At 31.6% G+C, this 19,678-nt stretch overlaps 2 protein-coding genes across 5 annotated transcripts in view; one reads left to right on the top strand and one right to left on the bottom strand.

Moving 5' to 3' along the window:
• Positions 1–19,678, top strand: part of LOC136981740 (F-box only protein 8-like) — a 43,668-nt gene that overhangs the window by 21,329 nt on the left and 2,661 nt on the right. For 2 of the 4 annotated variants that reach the window (XM_067278093.1, XM_067278091.1), the window contains exons 7-8: positions 4,154–4,338; positions 6,949–7,172. In XM_067278093.1, coding sequence (XP_067134194.1) covers positions 4,154–4,338; positions 6,949–7,148 — 385 coding nt within the window. In that variant the 3' untranslated portion in view covers positions 7,149–7,172. Of the gene's footprint in view, positions 1–4,153; positions 4,339–6,948; positions 7,589–7,634; positions 8,594–19,678 lie in introns of those variants that run through there. The other 2 variants (XM_067278092.1, XM_067278094.1) reach the window with 2 other exon arrangements.
• LOC136981759 (guanylate cyclase soluble subunit alpha-2-like) lies at positions 9,457–17,972 on the bottom strand. Its single transcript, XM_067278132.1, has 9 exons — positions 17,793–17,972; positions 17,626–17,708; positions 17,407–17,558; positions 16,665–17,335; positions 16,286–16,604; positions 16,044–16,210; positions 12,458–12,601; positions 12,226–12,380; positions 9,457–9,652 (listed from the first exon to the last, which is right to left on the bottom strand). Exons 1-9 carry the CDS (start codon positions 17,970–17,972, stop codon positions 9,457–9,459), a joined length of 2,067 nt encoding a protein of 688 aa, XP_067134233.1.

The following is a 19,678-nucleotide window of genomic DNA, read 5'->3' as shown; positions in this document are numbered from 1 at the left end:
GAATTTTTTGTGCCCTAAAATGAAAGAATACAATACAAGTGGCTTTTGAGTTCAACAAGATGGAGCCACAGCCCATATGAACTGTTGTTTTCACACCATTTTGACAGAGATGTTCCCTGGTTGACTAATCTCTTTATGAGAAGCTGTTGAATGGCCCTTAACTCCAGATTTGACTCCCTGTGACTTTTTCTTATGGGGGTATCTCAAGGCAGAGGACTCTACAAGAACTCAAGGAGGCCATTCTTTTCTTCCAGTTAGGCCTAAATTTATTTAAATTATTTAATTAAAATTCTAATTATTAAATTTAGCAAGAGATGGCGCCTAACGCCTAACTCTAGTTCCAAATTATCTTAAATTATTAATACTGCTATAGCCGTTTTCTAGCCCGATAATTCGGCATTGGTTGGAGTCTTTATGTTTAACGGGTTAGTTGTTGTTTATTTATAAAAACAGACCTAGCCCCATTATGTGTTGGCCTTTGTCTAAACCAAGGGGTGGCCAACATACAGCCCACGTAATGGGTTTATCCGACCCGCGATTAATTTTTCAAAATTAGCTACTTAACTTCCAAAAATTGGTGGAATGGATTTGCAATACTTCTTCATGTTTTAAAAAAATTCCATTGTAGAGATTTATAACTTTTGCATTCATTTGTTATAAATTTACATTATTTGAAGAACGAAAGACCCCACACTCACTGAAACTCATCTGCCATTCTGCCATGCCACTCTGTTTATGCTGACGTGTGATGCACAGCTACATACAGCTTTTTGTGGCTTCTATTATAGCCTGACAACAATATACGAAGGCAGTTTTTTTTCAACCTCTAATGGTCTATAAAACAAAGACAAGTGTAAATAACAAAATGAATTTATTACCAAAAGTTAGGTACAAACATGCTTACTTTTTGACATAATCACCGTGAAGATTGAAGCATTTGTCATATCTGTGAACGGGCTTTGCAATCTCCTCTTCATAGAAGGTTGCCCTCCTAGCCATGTTTCAATTCAGGAAAGAGGTGGAAGTCTTCACACATTAAAGGTGCAAAGACTTCCACCCAGCTTGCAACTTTTTAACACCCAGCATATAGCCCCAATTTAGCGCCGAGTGATTTCCACCTCTTTCCTGAATTGAAAACGTGGCTAGTAGGGCATGGTTTCAGACTAATGACGATCTTCAACACAATGTTAAGGCCCATCTCAAGTCACTGGCGGCAACATTTTACAAAGAAGGAATTGCAAAGCCCGTTCACAGATATGACAAATGCCTCAATCTTCACAGTGATTATGTCAAAAATTAAGCATGTTTGTACCTAACTTTTGGTAATTAATTTATTTTGTTATTTACACTTCTCTTTGTTTTATGGACCATAGGCTTTTTTTTTTTTTTTTTTCAACTTTCAATGTAAAATGAAGAAGGTTAATTTTGTTGTCACGAATTTTGAATTACAAAAGTATGTTGTTATGTTTTTTTTTTTCAATAAAGCCTGTGTACGATTTACAATTTTTGATGCATGAATACTTGATGTATGTATTTTGGAAACTGCTACTGTATACATGTGGTTTCTATATAATGAGATGTGATTTTTCAATTACGTAAAGTTTCCCATCTTGCTATCTCTCAGTCTATATCTCATTTCTGTTATCTGTTTAAAATACAATAAAACTTCAATTTACCAGACTAATTCAAGTGAGTGGGTGTTCATTAAAGCTAAAGTCCATTATATAATAAAGTAGGTTTTCTGAATGCATATGTTGAACTAACTACGCAATTTGTCAATTTTTTTTTATCTGTTTTTACTTCTGCAGATACATTTGTATAATTAAAATTAAGTTCATATGAGAAAATTTTGCATGATCCCCATTATGTAGGTGTATAAAATAGTTATACAAATAAAATAATTTACTAATAACAAATCATAAAACAATTTATTCAAAAAACAATTCTTTGATATAAATATTATTTTAACATTTATTACTATTTATTAAAGACAAAAGCAAATTTGCATACTAATGAGATGGATGTGCTTGTTTATTTTTACATAAAGAATTAAATCTTGACTGAATATTTGATATTGTAGGACATAGGGTACCTTCAATGTTTTTACAGAGTTTAGCAACATTTTGATTTTATAATCACCAATGCTGGAACTGTCCCTTTGCATAAATAAGTAGTACAAAATTTTAGTGTTGTCAAATTTTTCACAATTCCCATATTCAGTTATGCTATCCCAAAAGGGGGTCATAACACACAGTTTAAGAAGCTCTGTCCTAGATGATAATGGTATAATGCAAACATTTTTCTCAACCATCATTAGCACTATCTATCCACATAGTAATTAACTTAGTTTGGTACATTTTGGCCTATCAAAACTCGTAGCAGAATCCATCAAACTAACCAATCAATTGTTTAAATATTTGTCAAGAAATTTGATTTATTTACCATTATTTCCTGTATATTTTATAGCTATAATATTATTTTTTTGACACACTATTTAATAAAAGTGGAAAAACTTATTATAGAGAGAGAGATATATACTTCATAAATAAATAAATTGTGTTACATTATACAGTTAAATTCCAGTTTTACATTTCTCAGTTGTATATTTTTGGCAATTGTACATTAAAAATTTTCTGCAGTACTTTCTCCATTATAACACTTGAGTTATATCTTTTCCATTTATATGATTTTGCACTTATACATTGTATTTTCCAAGGTGCTACAGCTCTTTTTTCTCAATTAAGCATTATTTTCATTGAAATGGAAACATTTTAAGTGCTTTGTTTCATTTGAGTAAAATTAAAGAAAGTAAAGAAAAAAAAGCAAATCATTTCATTTCACTATATATTCACTTAAGTTTAGTTCACACTGACAGTGAATTGCTAGCAAATACAAAACAGAGTGAATAATATGTACAGCCAATGGTGTAGCAAGGGGGGTGTATCATGCTCCAGGTGCCACTTGCAGAGGGGTGCTCAAATGGTCTCCAAGACAAACTACATGTGTTTCTGGAAGGGGGAGGGGGGCGCCAATAAAGTGTCGTGCTCCAGGCACCAGTTATGTTCGCTATGCCACTGTGTACAGCTTGTTTCAGGAATCTTGATCAGGCTTTAAAAATGTGCAGTAGCAGGGAACAGTCTATTTATTTAGTAAAGGAAGCAGATTGCTTATCAAATAAGGCCACTGTTTGTTACCAAAAAGGTGTCTTGAATTTACCAAACTTCCAGAGCCATAACTGAATAACATATTGCCCAGCCAAGACGTAAAATAATCTGTACCGTGTGACACCATTCGTGACAAATTTTCATATTTTGCAAATTGCTCCACCAGTCTAAAAGTTTCATTATCAAAGGTCATTGAATTTGGCTTCAAAATATATATTTTAATCTGATTTCAACTTTATTTTTGGGAGCAAGAATGCAGGCATTAGTTTCATACACCTGCATGCAGAATAAATTTTATTGATTTGAAAATTAATTAGTTAATTGAATTTTTTATATAGTTTCCTCTAATGCACATTTAATTAATAGAATTGCATAATAAGTTTACGAAGAAAGCAATTAGTTTCCTAATGTACGAATTTATTTATAAAGAGAATCACCGAGTTCTTAAGAGAGTAAGTGCTTCTAAACAGAATTCTAACCACTTACGAGTTAACAGCATTGAAATATTCAATAAATAATATAATTATAATACATTTTAAAGCAATTTTATCTATACAATTATAAACTTTTAATAAATTAAATATTCTTTGATTCATAAATTAAATTTTAAAATAGTTATCATCATAATGTAAATATGTTATTTCCTTATTATTATTAAATATGTGGATATTTCTTTCATAATGAATTTTATTTATTAACAAAATATGAATATTAGATAATGTATTTTGTTAAAATAATTATCATTATTCACTAGTGATATTAGTCTGTTCTTTCTCTAATGAAACATATGAATGAATTATATGATTTTTATGAATATTAACTTACTTATATTAATTATTTAATATGAATTCAATTCCGTAGAATTTATTATATATAAATATAAAACTTTCATCGGAATTACACAATAACTAAGAAGATAATTTAATTTCGTTTTGATTTTTAACTGCTATATTAATAATTTAATATGAATATTTTCATAATTATTTCAGGAGGGACGTTCTAGATCATCTTATAGCTCTACACAATTACCAGAATTTGTTTTTACCTCATGCATTACGTAAATTCTTCCAAATATTGCAAGCTCCAAACCAGCATGATAACTATCTCCATACGCTTCTCGAAAAGTTTTCTGCGAGATTTTGTCAGTGCAATCCACATTTGGGATTAAGTACAGGTAATATTTGTATTTTTTAAAATTATATTAATATATACAAATTTCTTTGTTAATTATTGTTATATACAATGAATATTGGTACTGTAAGATACGCATATTTTTTATATATATACACAACATATATTGAAATTTTCCCATCGTTGTAAACTAATTAATTTGAAATAAATAAAAATCTGATAGAGCTGCTATACAGCTTTCTTTTAATAATGCAATGGTATAGCATATCTCATTGTAAATTTGATGGCTACCTGATATTTACAACAAAAATATACTTATCATGTGAAATTACACAGTTCTTCCAATGTACGGATGAGTCAAGAGGAGAGAGTAACTTAGGAGATGATACTAAAGGTCAATGTAAGAAAAAGTTTATATCAATATGAGTTTTGGAGATAAAGCTGTTTGAAGTTATTTACATACAACAATAATAATGAATGGCAGGTTATTATGTTCACAACAAATGCTCAAAAATTTAACCCTGAACCTCGGTCACTTTACAGTTAACTGGGGTTAAATGAACTTAAAATTGCTTTGGCTTACATCAATATATGCTGCAATGAGATCCAAATTTCGTCAGTGGATACATTCATTGCCGAGTAACTCGGAAATGACAAGTCATTTTTAGATAAAAGTTGTAAAGTGTATTGAGATTCAGCATTAAATTTTTGAGCATTTGTTGTCAATCCAATATTTATCATTCAGTATTATTGTTGCATGTGACCACTTTCAAACAGCAGTATCTCTGAAACTACTTAGAAAAATATCCATGTTCATATAAAGTTTTTTTGCTTACAACGACCCATACTGTCATCTCCCAATGTATACTTCCCTCTCCTACTGACTCATCCTGTATATTGTTTTAAGCCAGGGTTGTCCAACCTTTGTTCCTAATGGACCAAATTAGAAATTTACATATATTCAGCTGGCCACAAAGGTATTTTATATAAATATATGCTTTTAAAAAGTTCAAAATGTGAACATCAAATTTTAATAACAAATATACAGGGTGTTTTTTTTATCTTGAGACAATGAAATAACTTACTTGGATCTCATTATTTTGAGAAAAAGGTATCTAAAAAAGTTGTAGGGTTTTGAAGGCCCAATCAATTGGTAACCTTGGATGTGATCTTGACCTTGACCTTCAAGGTCATTTGCAGGTCAAGTCTGTTTTTTTTCAGTGGGAACACACATTTTTTACCCCATCAATGGAAAGAGCAAAAAATTTCACAACCAGATATACTTTTGACATTATGGTTCAGGTCAAAGGTCACGATTATTTTAAGGTTTAAATTATAAGCTTTTTCTAATGGGAAACCATACTTTTTATTACTGGAATGAGAAAATGAGGTAAAAGTTACATTTACATGGAAAGAGTGGGAAATTTCACAATCAGCCATGTTCTTGACTACGCTAAATTTGATCTCTGAAGGAAATCTCAAGCGTGATAATTTTAAGCGCAGCTCAACAAATGCATCGAAGTGGAAGAGCATTATTTTGAACATTTGTTATAAAATTTTTCTCGAAACCAACATCTCAAGCAATGGCAAGAATTAAGGTGACTCACAAAAAACAAGCAGCACAATAGTGAGAGGCAAAGGGACTCACTGAAAATAAGCACCCCCCAAAAGAAAACAACTATTTCCACATTGTTACTCCTGAGTAGTGCTAAAAGTAGTAAATGCTTTATAGGTCAAAGTAATAAGGTCGTGACAAAATGTAACTTTTATCTCCCTGCCCATTCCAGTAATAAAAAGTATGGTTTCCCATTAGAAAAAGCTTATAATTTAAACCTTAAAATAATCGTGACCTTTGACCTAGACCATAAGGTCAAAGGTATGTCTGGTTGTGAAATTTCTTGCTCTTTCCGTTGACGGGTAAAAAATGTGTGTTCCCATTGAAAAAAAACAGACTTGACCCTCAAATGACCTTAAAGGTCAAGGTCACATCCAAGGTCACCAATTGATTGGGCCTTCGAAACCCTACAACTTTTCTAGATACTTTTTTCTCAAAATAATGAGATCCAAGTAAGTTATTTCATTGTCTCAAGATAAAAAAAAAACACCCTGTATATAATTACATAAAATACTGTATTATTGACAGTAAAAAAATTATACTCACACAAAATAAAAATAAATTCAATGTGGCCTGCCTTTTATAATGTTGCGAATATCTGCTTTTATGATACTAGTCTTAGTTCTAAGAATGTTAGTTAAATGGAAATCACTCAACCTATTTTTTCAGCAGTTTTGATGTTTTTCATGCACGAAAACAATTGTTCACAATATTATGTTATGCATGTGGGGTGGTACAGTTTTCTAGCACCAATTACATCGTTACGACACCAACGTGTATCGAGTGAAACGGGAATAATTTTTAACAACATTTTTTACGAAAATAAATAAAAATGTGCCAGTACATAAAAAATTTAGGATGCAGTGGGCCGCATAAAAATATTAAGTGGCCACGGGTTGGACATCTCTGTTTTAAGCTATACAGATTTTTAATATAAAATATATATCATCATCTCTCTAAATATATTATACCTATTTAAAAACAATATATATAATTTAACTGCATTATAAAGAAATTAATATGAATTTTTGTTTTCAGATATGGTATACATATTGTGTTTCTCTCTCATTATGTTGTCAGTCGACCTGTGTAGTCCACATGTTAAGAACAAAATGTCCAAAAGAGAGTTCATACGTAATGTTCGGCATGCCATACACAAGACTGATGACGAATTATATGGTCACTTGTACGACGATGTATATTTACGAGGACACATTGCCCCAAACTCGACAGATTAGAATGATCAAACACGGATCTCGAATGTAATATATTATAATTTGTTTAAATTATAGTCATATCTGCCACTAATAATACTCACAAAAGATTAATTTATGAATCTAAATACATTTGAAGATTACATAGAATTTATCACCATAAATATATAAGACTATAGCTAACATATTGAGAAAATAACTTAGAATTATTGACGTTTTATACTATTAGCGTTTAAGTTAATAGTTTAAAAAAGGAAATTGGAATAAGTTTTTTCTAATGTTACAAGAAAGACAAAATATATTCCAGATTTGTATGCAAGCTATATAAAATATTTCTATGTTAACATATTGGAAACAAAAGAAATTACTTAACTTTAAATTTAATAATTTATTAAATAACGAATTATTTTAATTTTATAAATTAAATATTTAAAATATAAATATATATATATATATATAATATAAATATATTCTTGTAGAATATTGTACAGATTTTGTATATTGTTTTAGATTATAATTATCATATCGCTATGAGTTCCAGTGCAATGCCATTTAATAATTTTATGAGGAACTTAACGATAAGTGCTCATTGATTCCAAATTTTGTCATTTAATTTTAAAAAAGAGAAAATATATATATAAATATATAAAAGAGAGAAATCTTACATTTTCACACAGTTTTTATACAATTTTTACATAATTTCTTATCACTAGCAAAGTCTTTAGTAAGAGTATAGGATTTTTAGACACTATTCCAGTCATGTAGATTGTATAATTAAGCAGATATAAATCAAGTTAAAAGAAAAGTCCATCTTGTGCAGTCTAAAATACAAATTATCTGACCTAAGATAACTTTTTAGGTAAACATTCCTGGCCGTTAGTTGCCAAAAGCAAATGTAAAAATGCAAAATGCTTATATCTCACTTAAATGAATGTGTGTGCAAGTAACGAACATTTAATTATGCTTTGATGCTAGATCGAGTGATTTTTATGTAAATTAATTGCAATAACGTTACATTTGTATTGTCAAATGTTTGTAAAGTGGCAAGAAAATCAACGCATTGTTTAAATTGCATTCATAAGTGTGTTGCAGCAGGCATTGAAAAAGTATCGAGTTGATAGTACAAATCTAATTGCAAAATAAACTCATACTTTTATAATTTTGTGATAGCTTTTTAAATTGAATGCTGCATTTTTTAATTTAAGAAGAAGAAAACATCAACAACAAAACTTTTTTTGTAAAACAAAAGAAAAGAAGAATAATTACAATAATGTAATTAGTGATAGTGTATGTGATCAAAATGTTTAACATGTTTATGTTGTCCTAATCATTGTAAAATGTGAATTTATTTGATTATGTGGCTTCATTTCACTCTTGAGAATCAACTTAGTCAGTTTTTCAATGTGAAAAATGCATGAAAATTCATATGTAGAAATACTTATCATTATCAATAAATAAATTTTGATTTATTCATGAAATATTTATTTATTTAGTGTCATAATAGAAAGAAAAATAATGTCACAATTATAATCATGACTGTAGAGTTAATACACAAAATTACTGGCTATAACTCCTGCTCCTCAACTTTTAAATCCCAGACTCTAGTTCAAACTCTTCTATAAAAGCTTCATATCTATTAATAATAGTAAGTCTACTAAAATAGTAAATGGTAACCATTTAAGATATTGACGCACTTGAAACCGTGTTGATAATTGTTGTCTCCAATTGCCAATTGTCCGCGTGTCTGCGCTTTATAGTGTTCAGGAGACAACATTTAAGATATTTTATTTCCATTTTGTGAATCACGGTTACTTTTTAGACAATTTACATAAGATGTCAGAAAAGTTTTTGTGCAGTTTGTAAAAGGTATAAATATAATTGTAATAAAATGAAGTTTTATATATAATATTGCAGTTTCTCCTACAGCAAATGCTAGAAATGTCTCCCAGAGGCCCAAAAAATCTGGGGGAGAAGACCTAGAATGCCAGATTCCATGGGAGATTATGTGATTTGCAAAGAAGTCTTCCAAAAACCAAAATGCCTGAGCAAGCAGTACATTGTCTACCACAAAGTAGAAACACAGGACATACAACTTGCAGGTCTCTTACGAATGCCGTACATGTAACTTTAATGTCATTACAAATTTATCACTGCACAGTAACTTTTCGTACACCCTGTATTTAAGTGTAAGTTTAAGTTTATAGTGAGGTTGGAATTGAAAGTGGTAAATTATTAACAACTTTAACAACACTGTCCAAAAATTGACTCCACAGCCACAGTTACAATAAGTAATTTACTGTTCTACATATGTTAAACTCTAATTTTCAAAAGTTCAAGTTTGTTGAAAAGATGACAGATTCAAAGCTTTGAAAGCCACTCTTATGTGTTCCAAAACCCCAAGAGATCCATTAATTTCGGGATGTTTAAAATTGTCTAAAAAGTAACAAGTTCCATCTTCTGTAAATCCTTTCGGCAAACATTCTTTAGGTCTTTCTGTGAATGTAAATCCTTCGGCTGCATTTAAAATCCTGAAAAAATATTTATTTTAAAAGTAATCTGGATAAAATTAGTGTGTATTCATAAATTTCATAGAATAGAGAACAATATTTTTAAAAAGTTTACTTTAATACTATACTCATGCTGTCATATGAACACCAACAAAGGGGAAATGCTGTTTGCATCATTCTCTGTGACACTAACTTTTGTTGAACATTTTAATAAGTTAATTGGTTGAACAAACCAAAGTTTGGTAAAAGTTGAGATGCTTTCAACTCTTAATGAACTGCTCAAACAGTCGTCAAAATGGCACAAACTTAGCGGTTCATATGCCAATGTGAGCCTAGCTCGAGTTGTAAATCAAATGAATTATTTGTTTTTTTTAATTCTCTGCTCTGATAATAGTGAAAGCTGCTTTGTTTTTGTGTTCATCACAGATTCAGCCCAGGTCCCCACAGTGGAATGGTTGAATCTGAAATGGATAGGGCTTGGCATATTTAGGCAGATCACCTATAAAAGTTGGAATTCTGACTTAGACTTGAACCTGAATCCCTCGGAATGCAGTCGTTTAGGGCATGTGCCGACCACTATTCTGATCCACTTAATCATATTGATCTTATATCCAAATGAACTATTTAACTATAGTTTGAAAAACTGTCAAGTTTATTGACATATAACACTATTATAAAACAGGAATATGTGTGATAAGTAAATATTTTCTAGATGATCAAGCAAATAATTTACTTACCAGCAATAGACTTGGCAATATTGTGAGCCATTTATGTTTATTAGTCCTATTATATGTCCAAGAAACATTTAAATCTTGAACATTTATTTACTATGGTCAGCAAGTTAACTTAATGGAGTTACAACACCAAATGGTAGACTGGAATATTAAAGCATAAACATCTATCATAAAGCCTTAATTATCTCGTTGGAATTCAATTAAGGCTCTTTGATAGACGTGTTTATTGCTATGGTCTCGGGCAATAGCATCTGAGTGTCTTTGCTGATGTTACTGAATCTGTTTCTTCTGTATAAACTTTATTACATTATCAATATGTAAACTATACAAAATTCTAATTTTGAAACTGATGTTTTTCATGACCTTGCTGCTCCACTTCATTATAGGCCTGTGCATTGTATGGGTTTATTTGAGTTATAAAATTACAGTTGATATCTTTCAAACGACATTTGCACATCTGTATGGATGTAGTACCACTTACAATTGCAACTTACAAAACCCTACTTGCTGCCATACGTTGTATTTGAGACTAACCGAAAAGATAGTGAGCTTGAAGGCACATCATACGTTGATGAAGATCATTGTCAGCAGTTGTAACTTCATTACGTAATAGAGCCGCTGAAGTTGGTCTTCTTGTTTCCCAATTGATAAAGCCAGATGTGTTCGCTGGTGTGATGTCAGATGAAAACTGATGAATGATTTGACTTTGAATTGGCTCTCCTCTCCTTCACCCATGAGGTTAAGATGGCAGATTTTTGTACGCTTATGTGATAAAAATGCCATAAGTTTCTGCAACAATGCATTGTGTTGATAATACTGGAATATATTAAATTACGGCTATTTTTTTTAACGGTCCTGACACAAATTTCACATTATGGCACTTTTTAAAAAATACCATAATGTGTCATGACTATAACCAGTAAGGACATAAAATTTTTTGTTGTGGCTGTTTCTGTAAATCATAACGTGCTCTGAGTGTCTAGTCTTGAGAACACAAACGTGCTGAGAACATCACGTGGTACCAACTCGTTCGAATAGTCTGTGAACGAATTGGTACCATGTCATGATGTCCATTTGTGGTGTTGCTACTCATATAATTCAAGACTAAGCACCCTGGTAGTTTTTCTGATCATTGAGCGTTTTTAATCTTTGAGACTAACATATACACACACCATATAAAGCGTGCAATAGGTATTTTTTCCTATAGAAAAATTGACTTTCTTCAGTAAAAATTTTGCAATTCAAACTATAATTTTTCTTGAACTCCATGTAACCCACTTTATAATGTTGGGCACCATTTCAGGTGTTCCATTTTATTTACATTTCGTTCTATGTAACAGTCTATGGCCTGATGACTGCTGATAAAAACAGTTGAAAACTTTTTTCTCCTATAATAAATTGGTTCCTTTTAAATGGATTACAAGTATTAGTGTTTGCTTTTATTGTAATGTCATCCAGTTTTCTAGTATCTTTTAATCTACATAATTATAGCTCTATAACTTTAGAATAATTAACTATTAGGCCTATATTGATTCTTTCAATAAGTATCTAGATTTTGCAACATGCAAATTTGAAATCATCAGTAAAGACGTGGTAATGCTTGTATCATAATTCATTTCATTCAAGTTCTTGTTTTAAATTTAAATTAAGTTCAGAAAGCATTTAAAATGTGCTTCCTGAACTTGAACAAATTATTTTCATAACTTAAAATTATTACCATTTGCCCTCTCATTGCTGGTTCCAAATTGAGAGATCGAATGCACTTATGGCGTATAACAATCGCTCAATATATTGACCCATATAGTTTTTTAATGTATAAAGTCATAGAACGTGCTGAAAATTTATAAATTTCAACGTTACCTGTGAGTAGTAGGACTTATATTAATTCTAAGAGCTTCACTTTCAGATTCAAATTTGTTTGCCATAGTAACATTATGGCCGAACAAGCAATATCTTGGCATCTTCACTCCAACAACTCCTGCAAGAACTGTACCCGTATGTAAACCTATCCTCATCTATCAAAGAAAAATAAAATAAATTTAAAATACGTCTTCTATAGGAAACAAAATCAAAATTTTGTGAGAATATTAACCTGAATCGGTTTTCCATCATGAGATTTGGATTTCTGAGCAGTTTCCATCATCATCAAAGCCATCCATGCTGTTTGAATTGCATGGGTTTCACTAGTTCTATGCAATCCTCCAACCACACAATACGCATCTCCGATGGTTTCGGTCTATAAAAAGTATTGTTATTAAACTGTATCAAATAGAAACTACAACATAGGTATATATGTTACAGTCAAAACCCGTTTTTAGTTAGAACGCGTTTTAACTAGTTAAAACTAGTTTTAACTCAAATTCATTTTTGACTAGCAGTAAATTCTAGTTTTAACTAGACAAAACCGGGTTTTAACAAAGACATCCAGTATAAACTAGTTAAAACGCATCCTAACTAAAAACTGGTTTTGACTGCAACATATAGAGTGATTCGGGGTAAGATGGTAAGCGGGGGAAGATGCCTACTTTTTGATATTTTCAAACGGTGACGTCAGATATTGTCATGTGTTTGTATTATGAATCGTTGGGCCAATATTGAGTGCGGAAAGCTATAGTTGGCTACCGTTACCTCATTTTCTACATCTGAGAAGAATAAAAGCAAGATAAGAACGAAGTTTTTGTTGCGAAATGCTTCTAGAATCATTTTAAAACTAAAAGTTAAAATAGAATTTATTAAAAATTGCGGAAATTAATGTGTGATGTAGTTAAGGTTTTAAAGTTTCCATTGTGAGCTACCGCCGATCCCGATCAGACATGCTAGAACACGTACAACGTAGGCATCTTACCCCGACAAATGGAAAAGATGCGACTTTTTTCATGGGGTAACATGCCTATTTTTTGTTAATTAAATTCCAATATGCCTATTTTTAATAAATTTTTGTTTTCTCGTTTTATTGCAGGATATGCATAGAAATTGTATAAGGACTTCTCAAAAAGGTTTTTGGACTGAAAAAAGCTTTCAGCTAGCTATAGAGCACGTTCGAACGGGCGGAAACTTAACAATACTTATACTGCGCTGTTATACTTACTATGAAGTACTTTGTACTACATATGCAATAAATTAAATTTGGTTAAGATATTCAAAAATTAATTTTATGCAATTATATTTGTTATCTTACCCTAATGGCATTTGGCATCTCACCCGGATACTTTTTTTTTTTTTAACTCTTTCCGCCCTGTGGGCACTAAGAGGGCCTCTTTTAGTAGGCCCATTATGGGTTCGGCCAGGCCCACAATGGGGCGACCGGGTGGTGAGGGACGGGGCCCGACATATCCGAACGGACCACCCCCCGAAAAATTCCTGGGGATTATTCGACCCGTTCGGATTCGATCCCGGGTCCCCCAGAGCGGTAGGCTGCCACCTTTACCGCTCGGCCATCCGGCCCACCCGGATACTTAGGGTGAGATGCCTAAAATGCCAGACAGTAAAAAAGTCGTCATTGCAAACACAATATACAATTATTTTTCATATACTCGAAAGTTTTATTTGAAAAACATGCTCAAGAATATATTTTCGTTAGAGGGCCTCCAAAACCCAAATTATCGCTATAATTTCCTTCATAAGCATAATGTTAGGCATCTTCCCCCGAATCACTATACATAACTTTATTTATTTCCCCCAAACATATTTATGTAGCTAAAATTAGTTTTAACTAATGTTAAAAGTTAAAACTAGTTTTATCTAAAATCAAAACATGTACAGCAACCCGTTTTGTCTAGTTAAAACTAGAATTTACTGTTAGTCAAAAATGAATTTGAGTTAAAACTAGTTTTAACTAGACAAAACGGGTTTCGACTGTAACGTATACATCATATTTAACGATATCAAGAAATTTAATAGCAAAATACAGTACAGTCTCTGTAATCCGGCATAGATGGGATCGGAACTGTGTTGGTGTTAGCACTGTTAGGAGATTGCTGGAATATTGGAAGTAAAATGAATTCAGTGGCGCAAAAATTAATTTGACACATCAAAACCTGACAAGACAATAAATCAAATCAACGCCGTCATTGGTAACTGATATTGCAGAGTTAACGGAGTTCGCTAAATTTAGTAGTGAATTGAAGCACCCTGGAAAATTTAATGGGAGATACATTACATTTTGACGGACGGGACTCATTTTTATATTTTTACTGTATATATTATAAGATATTGTACCTTTTTTGAACAGCCCAAGATGACGAACCTAATAATCTTTAATATTGAGTGTTCAAGCTCGGGTTTTGTCTGGAGAACTGGTGTTTGAACTAGCGGTCTAGCCTGAGAGTTTACTAGTGTCGGATTACTGGACGTGTCGAACTAGCAAACAGTTGGATTACCGAAATTGTACTGTATTTAAATATTACATGCTATATTATACTGTAAAGTAAGAGTGCGGCTGCTGTAGTTAAGGCTTCTGACTACTGCTCTGGGATCCAGGATTGAGTCTGAGCGGTCGAAAAACACAGAAATGTTTTGGTATGGTCTGTTCTGGATTTGTCGGGTTCCATCTCTCACCACCTGGCCGCCGCTATTGCGGATCTGACCGAATCCATCATGGGTTCAGCCATATTAAAACCCCAGGAACTTTTTGGAAACGGTCCGTCCGGTTATGTTGGGCCCAGTCCTTCACTACCCGGTCGTCCCTTTGTTGACTTTGCCGAACCCGAAATGGGTTTGTAAAAAGGGATCTCTTAGCGCCTACAAGACGGAAAGAGTTTTAAAAAAATAGAATCTAGAGTATCAATATTAAAGAAGAAATGTGTGCAGACTTTCGTTTCTAACTTGCAAAACTTTCTACATGCAAGGTAAGAAAGTATATATTTTCATATATATTTACTTACCTAGCAAGTAGGAACATTTTGGTAATATTTTATAATTCATTGTAAAGAATGATCTGCAAGATAGTATGTTGAAAAACATTTATGTAGAGGTTATTTGTTTCGCTATCAGATGACATTGCGCACGAAAGACTTAACAGGGCAAGAAGCAATTGAGACACTTGATAACATTGTAAATGACGATGAAGCTGTCGATATAATGATGGTCGAGCAGTTAAGGTAGCAGCCTGCCGCTCTTGGGGACCTGGGATCGAATCTGGGCGTGTCAAAAAGTCTCCAGGAATTTTTAGGGGTTAGTCCATCTAGATATGTCGGCCTCCGTCTCTCACTATCCATAGTGGGCTTGGTAAAAACAGGCCCTCTTAGTGCCCACAGGGCGAAAAGAATTTAAAAAAAAAAATGATATCACTATATGTTGACGAGTTAATATTGTCTGACGTATTATGTATATACTGTATTGTATATGGGCATCAGCCAACGGTTCATATAAGAACTATTTTTACCTATACTATTTTACTTGGTCACAACCAAAAGAAATAAAGTTTTTAACAATATACACTTTATGTAACATTATAAAACAGTACTCCAAAAACTTTATGCGTATTAAAAATAAACGCCCTTTGCCGTAAATAGGTTAATTCATCTGTTGTCAAATTTTAGTAGGAACTAGGAAGAAATTAATAAAATAAAAAACTTTAATAGGAAAAAACTGTCTGACTTCGAAATAGCGAAAGGAAATGCATGTGTAAAATTCAAATACAATTTTAATGTGTTTTTTTAAGAACGCATTGAATTTACCTTATAAACATCCAATTCTTCACAAAATACATCAAATTGAGTGTACAATTCATTCAGCATTGTAATCACATCCATGGGTGTAGCTGAGGAACAAATGGATGTAAATCCAACAATGTCCGAAAATAGCAAGGTAACTTCATCAAACTGTTGAGAAGCTACTGCTTCACCTATAAAGTGGATTTAGTAAGGATCAAAATCAATTACTTTCATCAATGCTAAGAATAATCACACAAAATATTTACCTAACCATAATTTTTTAGCAATTTGGGCTGGAAAAATTAAATATAGAAGATCCACATTTTTCTTTCTTTCTTCAGCAACAGCTTCACTGGCTTCCTGGATTGAAGTTTTCAATTTATCCATTCTTTTCTTAAGACCATCCTGAGCTCTGGACTGTTCTTCCACTAACAATATATCTCTAGTAGCATCGTGTATAGGGATATCTGACATGTGTAAACCTCTTCCTGTCATTGTTTTCAGACTTTTTACAACAGGAGAGCCGAGAAACAAAATGGTGTTCGATTCCACACAGTAAATCATCTGTCCTTTGATGCTTAATCTCTGAAAAAATGATTTTTTAAAATATTTTAAATCTAGAAAGAAATATGTCTGAAGATTTACCTTATTTTTATCATATTGTATTTTGTCCTTCAAGGCAATGATGAACGTAGTGTTAATTTTATTAATAATATTTTTAAAACTTGGAGTTATTTTTGGTGAAACGATCTCCAGAATCGAAGAAAATTTAATCTTTTCTTTTACATCTTGAAGGCTTAATAGTTTAACGAGACCCCTACCTATCTGAATTACATCAAGTGAGTTATCGATAATAAAATAAAATGGAAAAGTTCGATAGAAAGTAGCCACTGGAACTCTTAAGTCAGTTGGATTTTTTGAAAGAATTTCTTGATAAGAACTCTGTGCATTATTATATTTTAAGTCGAAAATATAATAATCTTTATTCTTTTTTATTACATTAATAACTGTAATGAGATTGTATAATTCCAAAGCTATTTTCTTTAAAATGCCCACAATAATTGGACCCATGTAACTTCTGGTACTTTGATAATGTACATAATGACCTTGAGCGTGTGTTTTAACTGAAAATTGAATTATGCTTTCCATGTTATGGCTTAAATCTTTCTTTTTTAATACTTCTTGAAGACTTTCTACGTTAACTAGAAAGTCATTCAGGTTAACTCCTAAAAATTTAAGTGATTTTAGATAAATATTCGAACAGAAATGGAAAATATTATAACCAACGTCTTCCAATAAATTCATTTCTTCAATTCCTAAAATTAAAAATTTTTATGTATTTTTGTTAAAATCCAAAGCTGTAAAGGAGATAGAATATTAAAAATACCAGTTAACTGCACTCCAACATTAATTATTTCAATAATAGTCTTTTCTACAATTTCCAAAACAGTTCCTTCGAAATTCATGTTCATATTTTTAGTCCAGTTATCCATTGTTTTAACTATTAGATCCATTGGAGGCTGAATATCTACTTTGTTTCTTTAAAAAAAATCTTTTAAATTTTTTTAAAAAATCTTTAATTGTTTAAACTAAATAAATAACTTACAAAATAATTCCCCATGCATCTTTATTTTTCGCCATTTTATTCTTCTTAACGCTCTTTTGCAGAGCAGCTAATAATGCCGGATGCTTTAAGGATAAAATATTAAATTAATGTTAATGTGCATTGTCTATGCTTATGAGAACTTTTTAATGTATAAACATGATACTTACAGGTGGACAGAAGAGCATACAAATGGCCGAATTGATGGAATGAAGAGTAAGATCTTCATTTTTTTTGGTGGTTTGTACAGAATCTCTACATGTGATGCGTCTTTCGAAACGTGGATTAGATAATACTGTTATAGTATCAAAACGTTTATCAATACAGGCAAACGGACATCCGACACCCATTTCGAACAGGTTACTAAAATCTCAATATGGTTAAGTAAATCATTGTAATAATAAAGCACAGTAACGTTAGCTTTTTATTGGTTTTCGTGAAATTACGTCATGATGTGAACTTCATTGATTATGATAAGGTTTCCATAGAAACATGGAAAAAAAATCAATTTTTTTTTATTAAACACAATAGACAAATAAATTTCAAGTAGAGTAAGAGTAGGCTATATAATTTATATCTTATATGGCGCCAAGATTATTATGGCATCTTAATTATCATTTCAAAAATATTTCTTCAGTGGTTATAGTTCCAACATAGATTACTACATATTTTGTGGTGTAAAACTCTATAATAACTTTGAAATACAGGCTCTTCAATAAAGGGATTTATGTTTATTCCAAATAATAAACTTTATGGTAATTAGATAGCATTAAAAATATATTTACTAAGTTATTTTGAGATATTTAGTGTTATCACTATAGAGTAGAATATGGATAGGATGCAGTGGCGTGCCGTGACATTTGATGATAGGGAAGCTGTGTTTCTATAAAAAGCCGACTTACAGGGGCAATCAATTAATTGCGCGTCAGGGCCCGTTCGTATTCGTTTGTTCGATAAGCCAGTAAAAACCGTATACTTCTTTAAATGTATTTTTAATAGATTATCTGACGTAATTAATAAATAACAGAGGTAATTATATTGAACTTTCTTATTAGATTCAATAAATTCCCTACGCCCTCTAAATGCCAATTCTTGCTTTGAGAAAAAACATATAACATCTATTAATCGTAATTATCTTGTTATAATTTTCAATATTTATTTTATAATGTTTACCAATGTTAAATTCTACTCCGCTTTGATTTCCAAATCGCTTCAATTTTACGAAAGAATCGTCATTCGTCATAAATTTTATCGTCAAAATGTCGAAATTTTTTTGTCGACGTATTTATATTTAATTTAGGCATTGGTCTTTCTCTTTTAATAACGTTTTCTTTTTCATTATATGGTCTCGAGCCAAAACTTTTTAAAATAAATTTTTGAATCACTAGCCACGATATAAAGGCTAAAATTAAAATTATAAAAAAACTTGGTAAAACAAAATGTGTGACGAATATACATGCCTAATACAAAAAATTCTTCAATTGTATGAATATACTTTTAAAGAAACTTATAATTAAATATAACTTTGTGAAGAAACTTACATAAAAATAACAAAATATTCTTTACTTTTTAAATCTTAAAACAATCCACTTAGTGAAATAGCTCCCTACGAGTGGCTCATAAATGGAATCAGAGACGGTTCAGGTAGGTGTGTGCGTGCCAAATCCCGAGGGTGCCGATACCGGTCAATGTCAAATGCCTCTTTTGACGCGTCACTAGTATATATTAAAGGACGCGACAAGGTTGTTGTAGATTTTAGACGTTTCTCACCATAGCTGTAAAAATCTAAATACGTTAAACTTAACAGATTGTCCGTCGTTCGTTTTCTAACTAATTCGTTTTAGGACCGAGTGTTCACAGAAATTTCCAAACTTTACAACTTTTCGGTCACTCTCATTGAACTGGAAAAATTTCTGTCTTTATTACATCTAATATTACGAAGAGATCAGACCCCACTGTACTCGGCAAGAGATTGGTTCGGTTAAGCTTCTGTTTAAGTAAAATTTCGGCTCTTTCATCGGGGTTTTATTTATGTTTCTAATTCCCTAATCGCTTA

This window comes from Centruroides vittatus, unplaced genomic scaffold (assembly GCF_030686945.1).
Source record: "Centruroides vittatus isolate TY-2023 unplaced genomic scaffold, ASM3068694v2 contig_790, whole genome shotgun sequence".
Lineage (NCBI taxonomy): Eukaryota > Metazoa > Arthropoda > Arachnida > Scorpiones > Buthidae > Centruroides > Centruroides vittatus.
This window is presented reverse-complemented; position numbering and strand designations above follow the sequence as displayed.